This window comes from Juglans microcarpa x Juglans regia, chromosome 6S (assembly GCF_004785595.1).
Source record: "Juglans microcarpa x Juglans regia isolate MS1-56 chromosome 6S, Jm3101_v1.0, whole genome shotgun sequence".
NCBI classification, from domain to species: Eukaryota; Viridiplantae; Streptophyta; class Magnoliopsida; order Fagales; family Juglandaceae; genus Juglans; species Juglans microcarpa x Juglans regia.
In genome coordinates, this window is record NC_054605.1 from 16,833,454 (window position 1) to 16,854,611 (window position 21,158).

The following is a 21,158-nucleotide window of genomic DNA, read 5'->3' on the forward strand; positions in this document are numbered from 1 at the left end:
ACCGACTTTATGTTGAAAACGGTGCCGAATGGGGAATAGTAGTAGAAACTATCACAATGAAATTTCAAAAAATCTCAAAAAATAAACAAACAACATTTTTATTATAATCTCAACAGGGAGATTTTTCATAAAAATAACCTTTTTCATTTTATTTTTAAACTACATTTTTTTCTTTTTCTTTTATCTTTCAATCCAGCCTGTTCGTGTTTTTTAATTTTTTTTATAACAACGTGAATTTTATTTTTTTGACATTTTAAATTCTTAATAAAATTTTATGTCATGTACCTAAATAAAATATTTGCTAGTAGCTAGCTTTACAAACACATAACAATGAGTTTTTATATCATATGAAGCCCAAAACAAAGAAGATAAAGTGGCCCAATATATCTAAGCCCCGAATCATTCATGAAGCCCAACCTATCGACCAGCCCAAACCACAAAACAACACTGTTTTGAAAGTCATCCAGCCTGAGCAACCCATCCCAAACCAATTCGGCGCCGTTTTAAGAGAAAAAACCATAACTCAATGCCAGGCCGTATAAATTCATTTTCCTCCTGTCGCCTCTTCCAAATTCTTCTTCTCGTCTCTCTACCTCCCTCTTTCTTCTTCCCGTCTCTCTTTTTTTTTCTCAACTTTCTTCCTCTCCTTATCTCGCCTCTTCCAGATTTTTCTTCCCGTCTCTCTCTTTCCCTCTTCTTTTTCTCACTTTTCTTCTTCTCTTTCTCTCGTCTCTTCATATCTAAAGCTCTAATTTATCTCCAACTCTACATATTTTTCGCAACGACGACCCTCTCTCGTTAGGGTTTTACATGGTTTCTCACATTTCGGTTGCAGGGCCATGTTTTTTTTTTCGAATACTTACAGATCTGGAGATCTGTAAAAAACAGCTAACTCTGTCTCTCTTTGTATTTTCTGATCTTTCATAAGGTTCTTTTTCGCGACCCTACGAATTCGAACCTCCATATTTAATTTTTTTTTTCGCTTGTTGTATGTTAGTTTGTTCTTCCTGATCTGTGTTGTTTCTCTCTTTGTGGTTGTTTCTTTATTTCGCATAAATAATTTTCTGTCAACCCACACAGATATAAGTTTCTATTTGAAAGGTTTCATTTTTTTGTTTTGTTTTTTACTTATGTTTTTGTGTTCTGGGTTGATTTAGTGATTATTTTGGTTGCAGGGTTATTTTTTTTTTCAAATGCTTACAAATCTCTAGATCTGTTTTTCAGATCTGAAAATTTTAATATTTACCTCTTTTTGTTTGTATATACCTTTTTTCACTTTTGTTTGGTTTGATATGATATTTATTTGTTGTTTTATTACTCTTAGGTTATATGTTTCAGATCTGAAAATTTTTTCTTCTTCTTTAGGTTAAATGTTTCACTTTTCTTTGTTCTATTGTTTTTATTTCCCTAAAGATCCGAACATATCTTCACACACTTGAAGAGACCATGTTCAGATCTGTGTTCTCAGTTTTTCTTTTTTCGATTTATGTTTATTTCTTGTTTTTGTAGAATCGTCTGAAAGGAGTTCTCTTAAACTTATGTATTTATTTTTTAGATCTACTGTTCTTTTTTTTTTTTAATATATATTGTGCATGTTTATTTGTGTTGTGCATTTTTTTTATGTCTCTCGTTGTCTTTCAATATCTGTCTCTTTGATTACAGTGGCCTGTCTCACATTTATAGTCTCCTTCATCCAACAGAAATGATGAATATGGCATACATTGGTTGCCACTTCACTATAGATCTGAGAATATTTTGCTTCAAATCTGCTGTCTTATATATTTCGATTTCATTTTGTTATATTTATTTTTCGGATCTTTTTTTTTCTTTCTATTCTGAACTTGGCGGATCTAGACATTTCAGTTTAGATCACAAAAATTTTACTTCAGATGCATCGTTTTTTGTGTTTATCTTCATAAACTGGACATATTCTAGATCTGAAAAACTTTGATTGAGATTTGCTATTGTATAAAGTACATTTTTTTTTCTATTTTTTCTATTGTGTAGATCTATAATTTTGATCTTCTGTTTTGGACCTGGAGATATCTTCACATTTAATTCCAGATCCGAGTGGTTTCACTTTATTTCCCTCCGTTTAATTTTTTTTTCTTTATAAATTTCAAAATATTTATACTTTAACTCTAAATCTGAGAAGTTATGATTCAGATTTGTTGGACTACAAATTTCCTTTTTTTTTTTAATTATTTCTTTGTTATTGGTCGTAAACTTCTTTTCCTTCATTTATTTTGTTTCCTAGAGAACTTAACAGATGTTCATGGATCTCAACAGGTATTCTCTACATCTAAATGATTTTGTTTGTTCTTTTATTTTAGAATCTGTGTGTAGAAGTACAGTTTTTTTTTTTTTTTTGTACATCTTTCGATCTGTTATTTATTTATAAGACTTGTTATTATCTCAAATCTGAAATATTAGATGTTATTGTCGATGGTAATATTATTTGCTTCAGATGTGCAGATTTATTTATTCTTTTTTGTTATTATCTTAAATATGAGATGTTATACCTAAGATGTAAATCCAAATATTTATATATTGCATATAAATAATGAGTGTTATATATAAACAAAGTGAGTGCATCTATATATATTATATAACATTTCATTTATATATTGCATATAAAGCACGACCCACTCTGTTTATAGATGTTTTTTATTTTTTGTAGCGGTAATTTCGAGTTTTTATATTATCATTCGTAGCTGTACTTTTTTTTAATTTGCAATTTCTGCTTTCTTTGTCACGTATATGTGTATTATGTTATGAATTTACTTTATAATTTTAGATAGTAAGTATTGGGTCTGAAATTATCGATGCTAATTTTTTTTTTAGTTTGTAATTCAATTTTTTTTAAGATGAATGTGTACTATTTCATTAAAGTATAGAAAAATTTATAGTTAACCGAGCACAATACAAACTGAAGTATACCTAGTGGATTCCGAAATTCACAACTAAATTTAGATTTCTTATTCTAAATATTAATGTAACTTTTTATTGTTGTTCAATGTTATTGTTGATGGTAATATTATTTGCTTCAGATGTGCAGATTTATTTATTCTTTTTTGTTATTATCTTAAATCTGAGATGTTATACCTAAGATGTAGATCCAAATATTTATATATTGCATATAAATAATGAGTGTTATATATAAACAAAGTGAGTGCATCTATATATATTATATAACATTTCGTTTATATATTGCATATAAAGCACGACCCACTCTGTTTATAGATGCTTTTTATTTTTTGTAGCTGTAATTTCTAGTTTTTATATTATTATTCGTAGCTGTACTTTTTTTTAATTTGCAATTTCTGCTTTCTTTGTCACGTATATGTCTATTATGTTATGAATTTACTTTATAATTTTAGATAGTAAGGATTGGGTCTGAAATTATCGATGCTAATTTTTTTTTTAGTTTGTAATTCAATTTTTTTTAAGATGAATGTGTACTATTTCATTAAAGCATAGAAAAATTTATAGTTAACCAAGCATAATACAAACTGAAGCATACCTAGTCGATTCCGAAATTCACAACTAAATTTAGATTTCTTATTCTAAATATTAATGTAACTTTTTATTGTTGTTCATTTGTTTGACTTTTTTTTTATTTATTTCTAACAATTAATTATTACATATAAATAAATAACTGAAGATATAGTCAGAAATATTTAGTTCAGAATAATAAACATAAGAAAAGGGAAAAATGAGCATGAAAGGACATACCCGAGAAACTGGAGAGCTGAGGGTCAAATTTAGAACCCGAAGAAACAGATTTGTGAATGTTGTAACGGGAGCACTCTATTTATAGTAGGAAACGAAGCGGCAAGCGATGAAAACGGTGAATCCTATAAAACAAAGCCAGAATGTGAAAGATCCAAAATGTAGGAAATAAAAAAGATGAATATGATTTCTTTGCATGGTAGAAAGCGGTGGAAGTGGTGGAAAACACTAAAAACAAAATTCACAATCTGATATAAGTAAAACAGTTGAAATTAGAGAAAAAATAATAATTCTTATACAAAGCGGTGGGAAGACGGGAGAAAAGAAGTCCAGAATCTTATAGAAGCTAGCACAAACGCGCGCACGGGAAAAAAAAAAAACAGGGGTAATTCTAGAAATAAAAAAAAAGAAGGATAAAATTGTAAAAATGAGAGTAGAAGAAAACATAAATCAAGGATACAATGGAAAAAAAATAGAAAAGCAGGGGTAATTCTGGAAAAAAAAAGTATTGCACGACAAAAGGGGGACAATAACGGAAAATGAATTGAAAAGCAGGGATAAAATTGGAAAAAAAGGTGGATGACAGCTGCTTATAGACGCTTATTACATATAAGATATATGTAGATGATCAATGTTCATACAATAATATGCCACTAAATAAGTTGACAAGCAGCACCTGAATCTGTCACGTGATTGAAGAAAAGTCAAGGCGATACAATATTGATAAAGTTTTCCGTTGCAAATAATTATGAAAAATGATCGGCTACGTAGTGAGAGTATCTTAAGTATTCTATAAATAATAATAAAAAAGTGATAATAGAATATTGAATAATAGTGAAAAGTAATAAAAAGTAGGTAAAAAAATAATAATAATAAGATATTATGAGATTACTCGAATTATACTTATTACCAAATTATGGTGCCCTCTCATTCAAATCATCGGTCAAGCTCCTTAGAGCATCCTTATTGGCTAGGCCAAATTCATCTTCAAAATTTAGCAAATATCACACTTTTTTACATTTGTTTATTCTATTCAAATTTAATCTCTACATTGGATTAGCCATTTACTCTCTATATAATAATAAAATATTATTAATTTAATAATTTTTTTACTTAATTTATTTGTATCACGTTTTATAATTCTACCAATTTAATATTAATAATAATTATATTCTAATTAAATTAATATTAATATTTATCACATTTATTAAATATTAAATTAATATTAAATACTAATATTAATAATAATTATATTATAATTGACTTATCATTATAATTAACTTAATAATTAATATTAAATAATTAATTTATTTTTATCACATTTTATATTTAATAATATAATAATAAATCAAAACAAATTTCTTAATTACAAAAAACACCTACATATTTTGTGAGATGAGTGAGAATTAAATATTTTAATATTTGGCTTGTCAACTATTCACCTACGAATTTAGAGAATCACTGTAGTAGAAGTTTAAAATTTTATAAAGATGTCTAATTCAATATAATGATTTTTTGATATATATTAGTTAAAATTTAGTTATCATTAAACTTTAAACAAGTCGATGAGAACGTTCTTAGCGAGCTAGCTAGGAGAAAGTAATTGCGTCTAGGTCTGTACAGAAAATTGCAAAACCGGCCGAGACCGACTCAGACCGACCACCGGAGCTCAGAACCGGCCGAAACCGGTAGGGAACCAGTCGGCCGTCGGTGATAAATCATCAAAACCGGCGTCAGCCGGTTCGGTTGCGGTTTGAACCAACCAAAAACCGAAAAAAACGGCCGACGCCGTATATATATATATATATATATATATATATATATATATATATATTTTTAAATATATTCATTTATTAAACGACGTCGTTTTCATCTTAAAGTTAGAAAAAAATAAAAATAAACCGAACGGCGCCGTTTCAGCCCTAGGGCATATTGTCCCCGAGCTGGCCCCAACCCCCAGACTCTCACTCTCACTCTCTTTCCGCCTCCCTCTCTCAGACTCTCACTCTCATTCGACGATTTCGGGCCTCGGCAATCGCATTCGGCGATTCGGCGCTACTTCAGTGACTCAGTCCGTGAGTCCGTGACGCCACATCGCTATCCACGACTCCAGCCACTCACGGCTCACCGACGCCCAGCAGTCCACCTTCCAGCAGTGGCGAGACTTCCTCCGGCAAACCATAGAGAACCCGAGACCGACTCTCCATTGTTGTTTTTAGGTATGATTTTGAGATTTATTTATTTATAAGTATTTTGTATTTTTTTATTTAGAACCCGAGGATCAATTTTTGGATTAGGGTTTTTGTTTTCTGATTTGGTATTTCAATCTAGGGTTAGGGATTGTGTTTGCTTTGTTTGAGATGATTGAAATAGTGAATATCATTTTGATGAAGAATTTTGATTGATTTTCGTCGGCAGTGTGCATTGACATTCACGGATTGGAATTTGGATGTAATTTTGTTGAAAAAAAATAATTTGTGATGTTTATTGAAAGTAAAATTTATGATGTGTTTATGTTATAAATAATTTGTGATGTTTATTGAAAGTAAAATAATTTGTGAGATTTATGAGCGATCTAAAATGTAGATTAGAATCTTAGATTTGTGATATTTGCCACGTTGCAAACTAGCTACTTTGTAATTAACAATTGTGGTATTTTTTGTTCTTTCTTATTTTTACATGTTAGATGGATTCTTCGTCAAGTCCAATTGATCTTGATTCGAACTCCCAAATACCAAAACCCTCGACTTCAAGTGCCCCTAATAGTAGTAATTGTCCACTTCCTAAGAAACGGAAGGGGAAGGATCCGTCAATTGTCTAGGATCGTTTTACAAAAGTTGAGAGTTGTTCCGTAGATGATCCTAAGGCCAAGTGCAATTATTGTGGCAAGATATACGCTTGCCACTCGAAGAGGAACGGAACTTCAACTATGCAAAATCATCTACCTTCATGTCTCAAAAATCCTCATAAGCGTGGGCTTTTAGATAAATACCAAACAACATTGGCAGGTGAGGTATCCTCGGAGGGGTTTGGAGAGAGTGATAATTCTTTAAGAAATCTTGTAACTCATAAATATAGTGAGGAGGCTGTGAGGATGGCGCTTGCGGAGATGGTAATTCTCGATGAATTACCATTTATAATTGTTGAAGGGCAAGGATTTAAGAAGATGGTTTGGTTGCTTGAACCTAAATTTAAAGGGCCATGTCGAGTGACGGTTGCAAGAGATTATATGAAACTATTTGCATCTGAAAAAGTCAAACTTAAAAAGTTATTCAAAGATGGAGGAATGAGGATTTCATTAACTACCGATACGTGGATATCGGTACAAAATCTTAATTATATGTGTCTAACTGCCCATTTCATTGATAGTGATTGGAAATTACAGAAGAAAATTATAAATTTTTATTTAATCCCTAATCATCGAGGGGATACCATTGGAAAATATGTTGAATCGTGCCTCCTTCATTGGGGCATTGATAAGATATTTATTGTTACTGTTGATAATGCTAGCTCAAATGATACTGCAATTGCATATTTGAGACATTTTTTGACGGAGAATATGTTGGAAGAGAAGTATATGCACATGAGATGTTGTGCTCATATTCTAAATCTTGTCGTGAATGAGGGTCTTAAGGAGTGTGATGATGCCATTACAATGGTTAGAAATGCTGTTAGATATGTGCGCTCCTCCCCTGCAAGATTAGACAAGTTTAAGAGATGTGCAGAAAAGGAAAAATTTGATTGTAAAAAAATGTTGTGCCTTGATGTACAAACCCAATGGAATTCAACTTAAATGATGTTGGAGGTTGCTGAGAAATTTGAAAAGGCTTTTAGGCGAATGGAGAGTGAGGACTACAATTTTCTTTCATACTTTAAGGATGGAAACATTGGGCCTCCTAGAGCTGACGAGTGGGAGACAGTGCGGGTTTTTGTAAAATTTTTGAAAATGTTTTATGATGCCACTTGTCGATTTTCTGGTTCTTTACATGTCACGGCAAACACAAGTTTTTTGGAGATTTGTAGGCTTTAAAAAGAGTTGGTTAGACTGTGTGAGAGTCAGAATACTTGTTTGATGAGCATGGCCATAAGCATGAGAATGAAATTTGATAAGTATTGGGGTTCATTGGATAGACTGAATTTGTTGTTGTTGATTGCAGTTCTCCTTCATCCACGTAGTAAATTGGGGCTTCTTACTTTTCACTTGAAAAAAATTTATGATCATAATTGGGCTGAAGATTTATTATCGAGGGTGAGACAATTATTATCAGACATGTATGAGGAGTATAATGCTACGTTCGGTTCTTCCTCGAGTAGCAGAGAACATGTTTCCCCTCCGTCATCTGCACCTCCAGATGATGTTGAAGACAATCTTGAGTCACAACTTTTTTATGAGTGGTTGCAAGCATCGACTGCCTCTGGATCTACATCTACCAAAACAGAGATTGATCGGTATTTATCAAATGGTTGTGAGGCATTCAGTCAATCTTTTGATTTGTTGAATTGGTGGAAAATGAATGAGCCTAACTATCCTATACTTGCGAGAATTGCACGAGACGTGTTAGCCATGCCTGTTTCCACGGTTGCATCAGAGTCCGCATTTAGTACGGGAGGTCGGGTACTTGATCATTTTCGGAGTTCCTTGGCTCCAAGAACTGTTGAGGCACTTATTTGTACTCAGAATTGGTTGCGACATCCGTCAACACCAATTGATATTCGAGACTCCATGGATAATGTTGAGAGCTTTGTAGTAGAATCTGGTAATGTGTTTTTAACTTTTTCTCATTCAATTCCATATTCATTTATTGTTATTATTTAATTTAATTTGTTTTCATTATCCTAATTTATTAATACTGATAATTTGATTATTTGGTATTTTCTTATAGAGTTAGGAGCATCATACATTACAACTATTGATGATTGCAGAGTCGAAGACTGCAGACTGAAGAATGAAGATTTTTTGAGTTTTATTCAAAAACAATTGTTATTTGTTACTTAAGACAATTTAATTTTGTTTGTAATGTGTATTAAACATTTAGTGGAATTTTATTTATTTATCTAGTAATTAATAATTTAGTATATAAGATAATAAGACTATAAGATATAAGTAGTATATATGTAGTAGTTACTAGTTAATAGTTATTAGTTACTAATAATATATGCATGGCATGATTAAAATTAAAAAGAAATTGATTTAATTAATTAATTTTAAAAATTCTGGGAAAAAAAAAGTCTTTGTAGTAGATGATTTTAAATAACAAAATGAGCTCAAAAAGAGGTTGAATTGAGTCTTAAAATAGCCCAAATAGTGCCAAAACCGGCCCAAACACAGTGGCCCAAATCGGCCCAAACCTGACAAACCGACCGTGAACTGGCCGGTAACCGAACCGATCGGTTTTTATACCCTGATTCGATTGATTTCGGCCAATTTTGAGGCTCTAACAAAATTGACCGATCAATTTCAGTTTGGACTCAAAACCGAACCGACCGGTCGGATTTTCAACTCTAGTTGCGTCTAGCTAGTTGGTCAAGTGTGGGATATTTTAATCATGTCTTGCCAAAATGATTCAAATATTCCCTACTTTATATTAAATAAATAATGGAGAGATCCCGATCTACTCATTCGTACCATTGTTGCAAGAGTAATTATGATGTCACGTTTGCCGTTAAAATGTAACGTCCTGTCAATCCTTGTGACAGGAAAGACAACAAGCTTATGATTCATTAGGTAAGTTAAACTGTCGGTACGTACAGCTGGGGTTGGAATTTTCGTAGCAGCCACTCCCCATTATTAATTTATTACAGAGGGTCAATTTCTAATATATAATATTATTGATGAGATTTAGCTTGATTTGGATAGGTAGAATAGAAGTTGAGAATATTTATAAATAATAATAAAAAAGTAATAATAAAATATTAAATAGTAGTAAAAAATAGATAAAAAATAATAAATTATAAAAAAATAATAATAAAGTAAAGAATAGTTGTGAAAGTATTCGAGATACTCTCACTTGCCAAACACACCAGTCTGAATTATGGAAATATTATTGAAATATTAAAATATGAGACCGTTTGAATAGTAAAAGTATTTCATTTCATTTTATCGTTATAATTTTTTTAAATTTTTACACAAAACATAATAAATAATTTATTTTTTTTAAATTTTAAAATAATAATTATATTAAAAAATAATATTTTATTTAATTTTTATCTAAAATAATTTCATCTCATCTCATTTTACTGTCTAAACACCACGAAACATATTTCACCGACCACGACCAAGATTTTCCAGAGTCCAACCCAACATTCTCCGGCCCATTATCTTCTGGCACGAAGACTATTATCTTATTCATCAATATTTTCGTATTATTATGGAGTATATATATAAGTCCATACAGCAGAGCAGACACTCATGTTAATTGGAGGATACAAAATATAATTCCTAAAATTCTACAAACTCGATCACTGTCATCTTATTCTCATCCTGATATGATAAAGTGGGATTGATTATTAACATTTGAAATTTTCTTAAAAAAAAAAAATGATCCAAGGGTGATTAAAAAGTACCAATTATATAATAAGATAAAAGTGAGATAGTAGTATGTTTTGTAACATTACTGTTCCGCATTAACTTCTTCAAATTATTTTGGATTTATTTTAATTTGCTTTGTTTTATTATTTTCTTTTGTTATTTTCTATTTTTAGATACTTGGGGATTTTGAAGTCTTTTATTGCATAATTTCATTTGTTTTTTCTACGATTTCCATATATTTTTTCATCAATTGTATATTATTTTCCTCTTTGTATACTTTTTATTTTTAATTTTTGTTAATAAAGCACATGGCACCACATGACGATGACACGTTAGGCCGCGTGGTAGCATTTCTGGTTTAATAAATTAATATTCAAGTCATAGACTAGACGTGTTATGTCATGCATGTCATCTTCTAGTAAAAAACAAGTTGACCATTGAACTCTCTGGCCGATTTCGGGGATGATTACTAGGATAACATTTGATAGTTGACCGGTCCGGTGCACTACCGTCCGACGTGCGTGCTATGCTCAGATTTCTTAGCCTCATAATAAGGAGTTTTATCTCTCATCAGCTGCTGACAATTGACAAATCAGAATAAGCAATACATGATAGTAACGTTCAAGTCAACGGCGACTTGCAAAACTTTCATGCACCAACGAAACACGACGAAACTTCTTGGACTACTACTCTCGGAAACATGCATCCCCTCTGCACCGTAATTCGAACTATATATATATGTCTACTAAATGCAATCACGATCGATGTCGCAAGTAGCGACATTTTACTCTCGATTGTTTTGCCTAGATTCGTTAGAGAATTCTTCGACGGAACTCAAGAGTCAAAATATATATGATTGATCATGCACAGCTTGAAGCAATTGAAATTCTTGGAAGAGATCAATAAGAAAGAAAGGAAAACAAAAACTGAGCTTTTGATCAGACGTGGATCGATCGTAATTAATTAAGCTTAATTGTCGAATTAGCTAGCTACATACGAATTAATAGGATATATATGATGCAGGATGATTAAGTACCACATGATAACAATGAATTAACTCCGCATGATCACCCGATCAAGAATAGCTATTCTCATTTCCTCGCCACTTTGTGATCCATGATCAGGAACTTTTACCACAAGGTCTTGAAGCATCAGCCCCTTCACGCTTGAGATGCTAGCATGATGAATTTGAAACTCAAGGTCTCTGAGTGCATCCATCAATCTTGCATGCGGGTAGTTCACGTCCGGGCATTGTACTCGGATCAAGGCTTCTGATCCAACAATTGTCACCTCCACGTCCATCGTAGTTGCAGTATAACTTGATGATGATAGCCTTTTTTTATCAACTGTGGAGGTAGTTATGCTTCGATTCATGCCATACATACCACTCAAATTACTAATGTTGGCCTTACGGGATTGTGCTTTGAGTTTCGCCTCCAAATCATCAATTTTGACCTTGAGCTCATTGATGTAAACGACTGCATCAGCGAGTAAAGATGCCTTGTCCATCTTTGAAACATTGGGAACCACCGAGCGGAGCTCGTAGAACCGATGGTTAAGCTTCTCTCGGCGCTTCCTCTCTGCTTCCAGGTTGTTTACCGAGCAATCTCGCCGGTTCGTTTGCGTTCTCCTTCTCTTCTTAGGCCGAATGTTCTCACTATTTTCAGAGGCAAAATCACGTTTAGAATCAGAAGGCCCTGAGTAAGATGACGAACGGCCAAGACCTGCTGCCCCTTCATCTTTGAATACTGCATAAACTTCTGGTTGCTTGATCTCTTGCAAGGTGCATGCCTTTTGAGCTTGTAAAAACATTCCGATATCTAGAAAAGGAAGATCCCGCCTGGCAATTGGTGGCTGACCCTGATGGCTTCCCAGCTGCCTTAACTCCTCACGAGAACTAGCATCTCCAACACCGAAAAGGGACTTTAATTGTTGCACCAAACCCCAGTAATCTTCTTGAATTGAATCGGAAGAACCCAGTTCAACCACCCCACTTGAAGTTGCAACACAAACTAAAGTCTGGATCCCATGCATACGAGCTTCTCTAACTCTCTCGTACTTATGGAATTGAAGCTCTTGATCACCTGACAACCAAATGTGTGCCCCGCTGCTATATGCGCGGCCAAGAACGTCACCATCGCGTACGGAAAATGATCGTGTAAATGAGACGGAGTAAAACCATTCGGAGTCAGTGACATCGTGACCATCCATTGCTTCTTTGTCTATGTCCAAATCCTGATCGGCAAAAAGAACTTGGGCTCCTTTGCTTTCGTTGAGTTTTTCCGAACTGAACCCATCTTTGTGTCCGTCATGATCATTGCTCGCTTTGGACAGAAAGTTCCTGGTGCCACGAAAATGACCATCACCCCATGATAGAACTGCATGGCCATTATTGTCTGTGGACTTTTGCCAAAAGATGGAGTAGACCCACCATTCAGGCCGGCTTTGAACTATGAACTGTAGAAGTTCCTGAATCGTTGGTGAGGTCTCATGACAAACGGGAACAAGCGGAGACGAAGAAGGGGAACAGATAATTATCTCCTCCATTTGCTTCTCTCTCCGACCTTGCTCTTGGTCTCCTTTTTAAGTAGCAACGAGAAAGAGAAATATCGGCATAGAAGGAAATATTGAGCGATAATGCTATAAATAGTTTTCTTGTTGGCCAAAGGAATTTTGGGTAAGGTTACGTACGTACGACGGCATACCCCGCAAGTGGTTTGGAAAAAAGTTGTATCTATTATTATTATTATTTTTTAAATGTTGGATATATTATTATTATTATTATTATTATTATTATTATTATTAAACGTTGGATAGATTTCACCTTTAAAAAAAATAGTACATTTTAAATTTGCACAAATTATTTTCAAAGTGTAATAAAATTTGGAGTTTTTCTTTTTACTACTCACTACAACAGAAATGGTATTTTGCATCTAAAATTTTTCTGTCAACACTCAAATTGATGCTAAAAATTATCATTTGCGGCGAAATTAAATTCAGCGCTAAATTTCATTGCAAATTGTGCCATACGGAGAATCCAATATATATAGCATATTTTTTATTGCGGTAAAATTTTATGTTTTTGCAACATTTTTTTTCGTTGCAAAATCACTACAAGAAAAATGACTTTTTTGTGACCAATTCTTTTGTGACAATTTTAATTTGATTGCAAAAGGTCAATTTTTTCATTCATGTCTTTTTATTTCCAAAGAGTAAAAATTCGTCACAAAAAATAATTTTTTTTCGACCAGATTGAAATTATCGTCTCAAATAATTTGGACAGAAAAAACTAATTCCGACACCTTGATTTGTTTTATGACAATATTAATTTGCCGCTAAATGGTCTATGTGGTATTTAGCTATTTGCAGCAACTATTTAACTCAGTGCAACGACATTATAATACTGCAAAAGGTTGATTTTAAAAACAAAAAGGCAAAAGTCTTTTCTTCTTTCCCCCCGCCCCAGAGTCTGGGTCTATATTTCTTTTTTCTCTCTCCCCCATTCTATCATTCAAATTTCAACTCAACTCTCTCTCTCCCTCCACCTTTCTTTTTCTCTCCGTCCATGTCTCTCTTACTCTTTCTCTATCTCTCCCCGTTTTGTGTCGCAGCTTGTTGCTACCGCCCCCAAGCCTTGCACCACAAGCACGTCACGGCCGGTAAATTGCTCTTCATCAATGTTTGTTCTTTGATTTCTCTCTCTCTCTCTCTCTCTCAAATTCGGTTTTGGTTCCTTGGTTGCTCTATAATATTTGTGGTCGAGAAATTGTAGTTTGTGTACATGATTAACTTAGAGCATGGTTTTTTACGTTTTAATTTTTTGTGTAGAGCATGGTTTGATTCTTAATTTTTGTGTTGCTCTGTTGAGCCTTGCGTTATGGTGTAATCATTGATGGGGTTTATATGGTCTGACTATTGAGGTCTTTGGTGTTCTATTGGTTTTTATAAGTTTTCTGATTAGGATAAGGTTACTATTTTGGAAAATGATTTACACACAACACTTTACACAACTATGTTTTAAATTAGGGGTATTTTTATAAATTACCTTATAAAAGTAATATCATTTTACAAAAATACCCTCATTTTATAACATTGTTGTACAATGTTATATATATATATATATATATCATTACTTTACTACTTTATCAAACTCTATTGACATGGGTCATTGGTGAATGGGTCACATATATCTTGCATGTTTACCTTAATTTAGCTTGGCCTTTTTTTCCCATTCATATGCTTGCAAAAAGGAATCAGTTCATTAATTGGAATGATTGTCATGCATAACATAGATGAGAAGTAAATTCCACTTATTTGCCAAATTCTTTGAAAAAATCTATCATTAGAAACTTAAAAAAAAAAAAAATCCTTATGATAAGGATCATGGGAACTTCTTTCGTGCTGTGTTTGGATTATTAAATTAGAAATTTTCAAGTATGAGTTGAGTTCGAAATTGTGGTTGTTAGAACTTGAAGGTTGTAATTTGTTGGAGTTGCTCTAGAAAATTTTGATGCAAGTTGTTTTTGGATGATTATAAAATTTAGATGCAGCTATAAAGTTCCTTAATTTCACATAAGCACATGAACTTAGAAAGTGTTATCCTTGTTACAACTGGCAAAAGTGTTATCCTTAATTTTAATTTTGGAGCAGTTTGGATATTCTAATTTGATGCTATTTGGCAAAAGATTGACAATGCTACAAGATGTTTTGTAGTGATTGACAGAGAGCATTTTTTGAAGTTGAAAAAGTGGGTTGTCGTCAAATCTGTTTTTGATAACTTTTGATGGAATAGGACTTCTGTGTGTCTGATTTTGAATGTAGATGGAGTAGGACTTAGGTTGGCCTTTTTAGTTTGTTCAAAGGTGCCAAGGGACTTGAAGATTGGTAAAGTAAGAGAAGGTAAACACCATTTTTCTAGTTATAATTTATATTGATATCAACTTACAAAAAAAATTATATTGATATCAACGTTGATTTTTTTTCCTCCAACATCTCAATAACTGCTACCAGTCAACATTGGTTGGAACATTATGTATATTATCTCTTAGACATTTTTCTGCCTTTAGTTCTACATTGTTTGTATGGTTTACCAAATTGAAATTATGTTATGTTATCAACATAGTTCTACATCTACTTTAGTATTATTTGTTATTTTTGATTTATTGGACAAATTTGGGAGCAGACCACTTATAATGGTATATTGTGTTCTAACATTATCTATTTTCTAGATGTGCTAATTTCATTCAGTAACTTCTTTTGACATTTTGTAATCTAGTGAAGCAGATGCCATGTGCTGAGCCAGTAAAAAGTTATGTACTTTTAAATTTTCTCCATTCTCATGAGGTAAAATATCTGTTAGCCTTTTCTTTTTCACTTTTAATATTTATCTTCATCTATTGCGACAACAATACATGAGCTTGTGATTGTGAATGTGAATAATAAGCTTTGTTTGGCAATTTTTAATTCCCCAAATTACCTATTGAAAGCACCACTTTGATTCTTGTATGAAACTGTTCACAAATCATTTTTGCTACATTTGCTTTGAATTTAGGATGAAAAAAATACTACAACTATGTAGTATTAGTACTCTTAAAGATGATGGGGGGTGTAGGAGCAGTGCATGATGATTTTCAATGGCTAAACACGCAAACTCTGTTCAGAACCATAAATATTCACATGCATCTTTCTTTCTTGTGCCAGGAGAATTTTATGCTTTGCCTTAAAGTCCACAACTGTTTAAGCAAATGTTAATAGTCTTTGGTTTAATTTTTTAGCAATATTCAATGAAGTTTGTGATTCAAGGTTTTATCTCATCTTTACAGATGTTCTTGAAATGAAGTTTTCACACATCTAGATATTGAATTAATGGCTTTCACTCCTTTGGAGGACAAGATTTATGCAAGTATGTTGGACTTGATGTGCTTTGTAATTTGATGTGCCTTGAGAAGTCTAAAGCTGCACACAAATATAATGTAATTATTTTATGCATTGTAATATAATATTGTAATTGCTTAGAATATAAAGCAAGTACTTTGTGTACGTAATTGTTTTATGGATTGAAATATAATGTAAGATGAGTAATTTTTTTTTTATGTATTTTGCGACAATAGGTTTGGAGTCGGCAATATATTTTTCCTAGCAAGCTGTCTATATTTACGACACTACTAGTTAGTCATAAATGTACTTTTTGCATCACAAGAATAAGACTTTTGAAAAGAGGCCACAAATATTAAATACTTGCGGTGATACATATTTGTGACACTAAAAAATAGCTCAAGAATAATCCTTTTTTACAGTGATATATTTCAATTGTGGCACAAAAATATGCCGCAATTGTGTTTTTTTTTTTTTTTATCATCAACTCACTCTTTTGTGTCTAAATTGAAACACATTTGTGGCGACATAATTCGCTACAAATATTAGAGCTATTTGCGACCCACCCTAGTGTCACTGCCATAAACCTTTTGAGACGCTCTAGTTGCGTCCACTTTGCATCGATTGGATTTGGAAGGAATTAATTTTTTATGGCATTTTTTTGGTATTTTCGCCACTATTTCATTTGATGCAAAAAGCTATTTCTATTGCAGTGACTTTCGAGTATATCAGAATTTTGAGAAAAACAGCAGTGAAATAGTTGAAATTAAAATGTTTTATTGGGTTTTAGGGGAGGAAAGAGAAAAAATTGAATAAAAATATTGAAAAATTAAAATATACTTTTGACTTTATTTTTTTTTAATTTTGAAAAATTAGTGTTTCTTTTTGTGTTTTGTTTTAAAGTTTGTAAAAATTGTAATGATCATTAGTTAATGATTATATGAAAAATTCAAAAATTTGAAATTGAAAAATATTTTTTATTTGAGTAATGTTTAGGGAGGAAATCGTGAAATTTTTTAAAAATTTTTAAAAATTTTCTCATATAATTTCATTATCCAAACGTATCCTAATTCTCTAAATTAGAAGCATGAAACTAATGTTTGGAAGTAGTGCCTGAGCACTTTTATAATTCTCTTCATGATCAAGTAATTAAGGAAGATAATATAAAAACAACTATGCTATAATTTAATTATAATTGGGTATTAAAAAATAAAAAAGTTTACTTTATGTTGACCTAGAGTACCGTTGACCATTTTTTTTTTTTTTTTTGGAGCAAGTTAAACACAGCATAGATAAACTAAGCTGTTACAAGGATACAAGATTCAGTGGAGTGGGAGTCCCCGACAATCTTCCCAAAACAAACAAAAAGCAGCACCAAAAAATAAATAAAATAAAAAGAAAAACGGGGTAAGTCGAAGACTTGACTCCAACCCAGTCCCACAAGGGGATGCCGCTCAAAAGCGGTTTTAACATAGTCTAATAAACAGACTATAAACTTACGACTAAACGCTTAGTCGAGAGGGGTGCGCTACGTTTTGTTGATCTGGTCCAACTGTAGGAGACTATCACGACCACATTATCTTGATCGCTGGTTAGGAAAAACAGAAACAAAGGAGAATAGCAACTAGAAATCCCGATACACCGGCAAAAGACCGCCACCGACGGCAGTGGCGCTTGTATGGCACGCGCCACACTGAGCGAGAAAGAAGCATGCGGATTTGAAAGATCCGAGGCCGCTGGCCACTGTGATGTTGCGCATGGCGGCTGGAAATCCATTCTGATGTGGCGGCGCGTGAGGCCTACGCGCAATGTAAGCCTTGCGTGAGCCATACGCGCCACTGATCTGGACAGTTTCCTTCCTCCTTTCGACAAATCGGCTGTTGGGGAGACCATTGGAGAGGCGCGTGGCAGTCGGAAAGTGCCGGCAAGCAGCAGATCAGAACAACTTGTTACTATCGCCTGAAAAAGTTCAAAAAAACTGGAAATAACCCTATTAACTAGAGCTGGGCAATCGGAGAGGGGGAGGAGACGAGGCTCCACCCCCTTTGAGTGGCGACGCTGTGATAGATGGAAACGGGAGAAAGAGCTCATAGGATGCAAACAGTTTTTTCGTTGACCATATTATTGAGTTAAGGTGAAAAAATAATTTTTTAATATGAAGTTATATTTGAGTTATAATATATATATTTATATATATATATATATATATAGTTGTTATTCTACCATGTATTGTCCTCAAGTAAGACATTTTAGGTATTTATTTAAGGTGATGATGCGCATCTAGGAAGTGAAAGTTTCGTACAAATTAACTTATTCATGAAAAATAGAGACTTGCTATTAAAAATTGGATCTTTTTAATTGCTTCGTTTTTTTTATGAGTAGTACTATTTAATTAAAGACTTTTACACAACACACAATCCACATGATATATTTCGATTTGTAAAATCAAAATTTTAAAATTTATTTTTTAAATTAAATTATGTCACGTGGATATTTTTTGTGTAAATGCTTTCAAATATAATTATTATTTATTTTTTATAAGAGTTTGGTTGAGATTATTTTCACTAGTGAATCAATCGGGTGGTGTTGCCGGCCAGAAATTATTATATTGAGTACTTACGGTATGCATGGGACCTTTTATGTATATTGACTAATTCCTATGGTACTAATTAAAAGGTTTGAAAACGATTTCTAATTCAGTTAAGAGATGAAAAACCTAAGATTCTTTAATTTCATTGGTGGAAATTGTTGACATCGACGTGCGCTACTTGATCAAGACCAATCATGTGCAAACACGTTTCACAAGTACTGCACGTGCAATTGGATTTGGAACAATGCGTGTATCATGTGTATCATGTTGTCCCCGAGAATTCTAATTTCGAAAGGATGAGTGTGTATTTCAAACACGCATGCATTTGCGTGACTGATTGTGTGTGTGTGTGTGTATATATATACATGAAGTGAAAAATCATGAGTGTGATCTGTGTCGTCTCAGCATTTTCCTTCCATTTTGACAAAACTTGAACCGATGATCATGATCAACCGGCCACTTTGATATTCTAGTGGTAAGTCAGCGTAAAAAAACCCACCATATCGTTAATAAAACAAGGTTTGATGTATAAAAAAAAAAAAAATTAAAAGTAATTAATCTTACATATAGTTGTAAAGTACGCAAATATCGCGCAGTCACTTAAAAAAAAAGTAAGATCTACTATTATTTTTTTTATGTGAATCTCATATTTATTCATTTTTTTAAAAAAAATTGTAAGACGCTTGCAAGTAATCTTTTACAAATCAATCTTATCATGTTAATGGCATAAAATGTATGTTTTACATGTCGGCCGCTTACAAGTAGAAGAACTTAATATATATTTATTAGAGGTTCATTATGAAGCTTTCTTTTTTTTTTTGTCATGAAGACCAATTTTTTTTAAAAATGTCAAAATTTCAAGACCATATCAATAATTTTCTCAACAGGGAAATTGATTAGGTACTTAATTAGTTAAATTTGGATGACTGATGAATAACGAGGGCATGCACACAAGAAATTGGTTTTGTTCTCTTATTATTCGATAGTGTAATAATAAAAGAAACAGCATATATACAAGAAAGCATGCATATTGAAGGCCAATTAGGAGAAACATATCCAAGCTGGAAGTTAGGAACAGATAGCAGACAGCTTTCTGTCCTTGTTGCGTGCCCAAGGATTTCGAACGTGAAAAGTGCACTCATTTTTTCAACCCAAGACGAATCGGGGTAGGGATGAATGATTTAATACCAAGTTGTCGATAGTACCATGTAGGGCTGCTGCCAGTTGTTTCTGTCTGATAGACGTTTTGGAGGCCACGATCCCCACCCTATTTACCACATATGCCACGCGTATTTGAGTCGAGAATTTCAACCGACCGAGCATAAATTCATAATAATCACAAGAACTCATATTTTTACACACCACATATCACACATAAGGGTCTTGATCTCCACCCTATCTATTACATATACCATGCGTATTTGAGTCGAAAATTTTGACCGACCGAGCATAAAATCATAATAATTACAAGAACTCACTACTTTTACACACCACATACCACACATTTTATTTATATATTTTTTTATTTTATTCTTCTTAAATTAATTAAATTTTTTTACTAATCATCTATATACCACACATTTGGTAAGAAAAAAAAAATGTGATGTGTAGTGTGTGAGAATGATGAATAGATACTTTCTAATCACAAACAAAAATTACATCCCCAACAAATCAAACCCACAAATCAAGTCTCCACATATTGAACAAGGATAATACTATTTAGTCTCATGATTTTGTACATACCCTCCTTTTGATCGCTCTTGTATTTTATTTTTATAATAGTTAAAGAAGTAATTACTAGTAAATTTGTTTAATTTTTTTAAATATTTAAATATTTTTAAAAAATATTTAAAACAAAAAGGAAAAAAAAAAAGCTCAATTATATTAATAATAACTTTGAGGGAACAAATTTATTAGACTGAATAGCAGCTCAAATAAAGAAATCGAACCTCATAGGTGGTGGAATTATTGATGAGATGGTGTTGAGATGATCTCATGAAGAAGGCAAACAGTCTACGAATGTTAATGATTATCATTTATGTAATAAATATCAAAATGGAAGTTGTTTGCGCAAAATGAAGTACTAACGATCGAGAAAGTCAGTAACAAATGATGAGTACGAGATGATTAAGTTATGAACATCCCAAGTGGACTTAGAGCCTCAGCTAGTCTTTAGGATTCAGGCCTTAGAGTTAGCTACATTCGGGCTCTGATCTTGAGGTCCACTCCCAATTATGTTGTGGGCCAGGTACAATAGCCGCACAGGTGGTGGAAGGGAATGGGTTCACATCTCTTCTCCCGTGCGGACTGCTTAAAATGCATATTCTCGATTTGATTGGCTGTGTTTGGTTGTTAAAGTGAGTTTAATTCATCTCAAATTAATTATTGATAAAATTTATTATTTTTTTAATTTTTCATAAAAAAAAAAATTAA

At 32.7% G+C, this 21,158-nt stretch overlaps 1 protein-coding gene across 1 annotated transcript; it reads right to left on the reverse strand.

Moving 5' to 3' along the window:
* Positions 1–11,155: 11,155 nt before the first annotated feature.
* LOC121236517 (transcription factor MYC3-like) lies at positions 11,156–12,847 on the reverse strand. The gene has a single exon (XM_041132962.1). It carries the CDS (start codon positions 12,806–12,808, stop codon positions 11,315–11,317), a length of 1,494 nt encoding a protein of 497 aa, XP_040988896.1. The 5' UTR covers positions 12,809–12,847; the 3' UTR covers positions 11,156–11,314.
* Positions 12,848–21,158: the final 8,311 nt, after the last annotated feature.

Coding starts and splice junctions, on each gene's coding strand:
- LOC121236517 (XM_041132962.1), bottom strand. CDS start 12,808: ATGGAGGAGATAATTATCTGTTCCCCTTCTTCGTCTCCGCTTGTTCCC.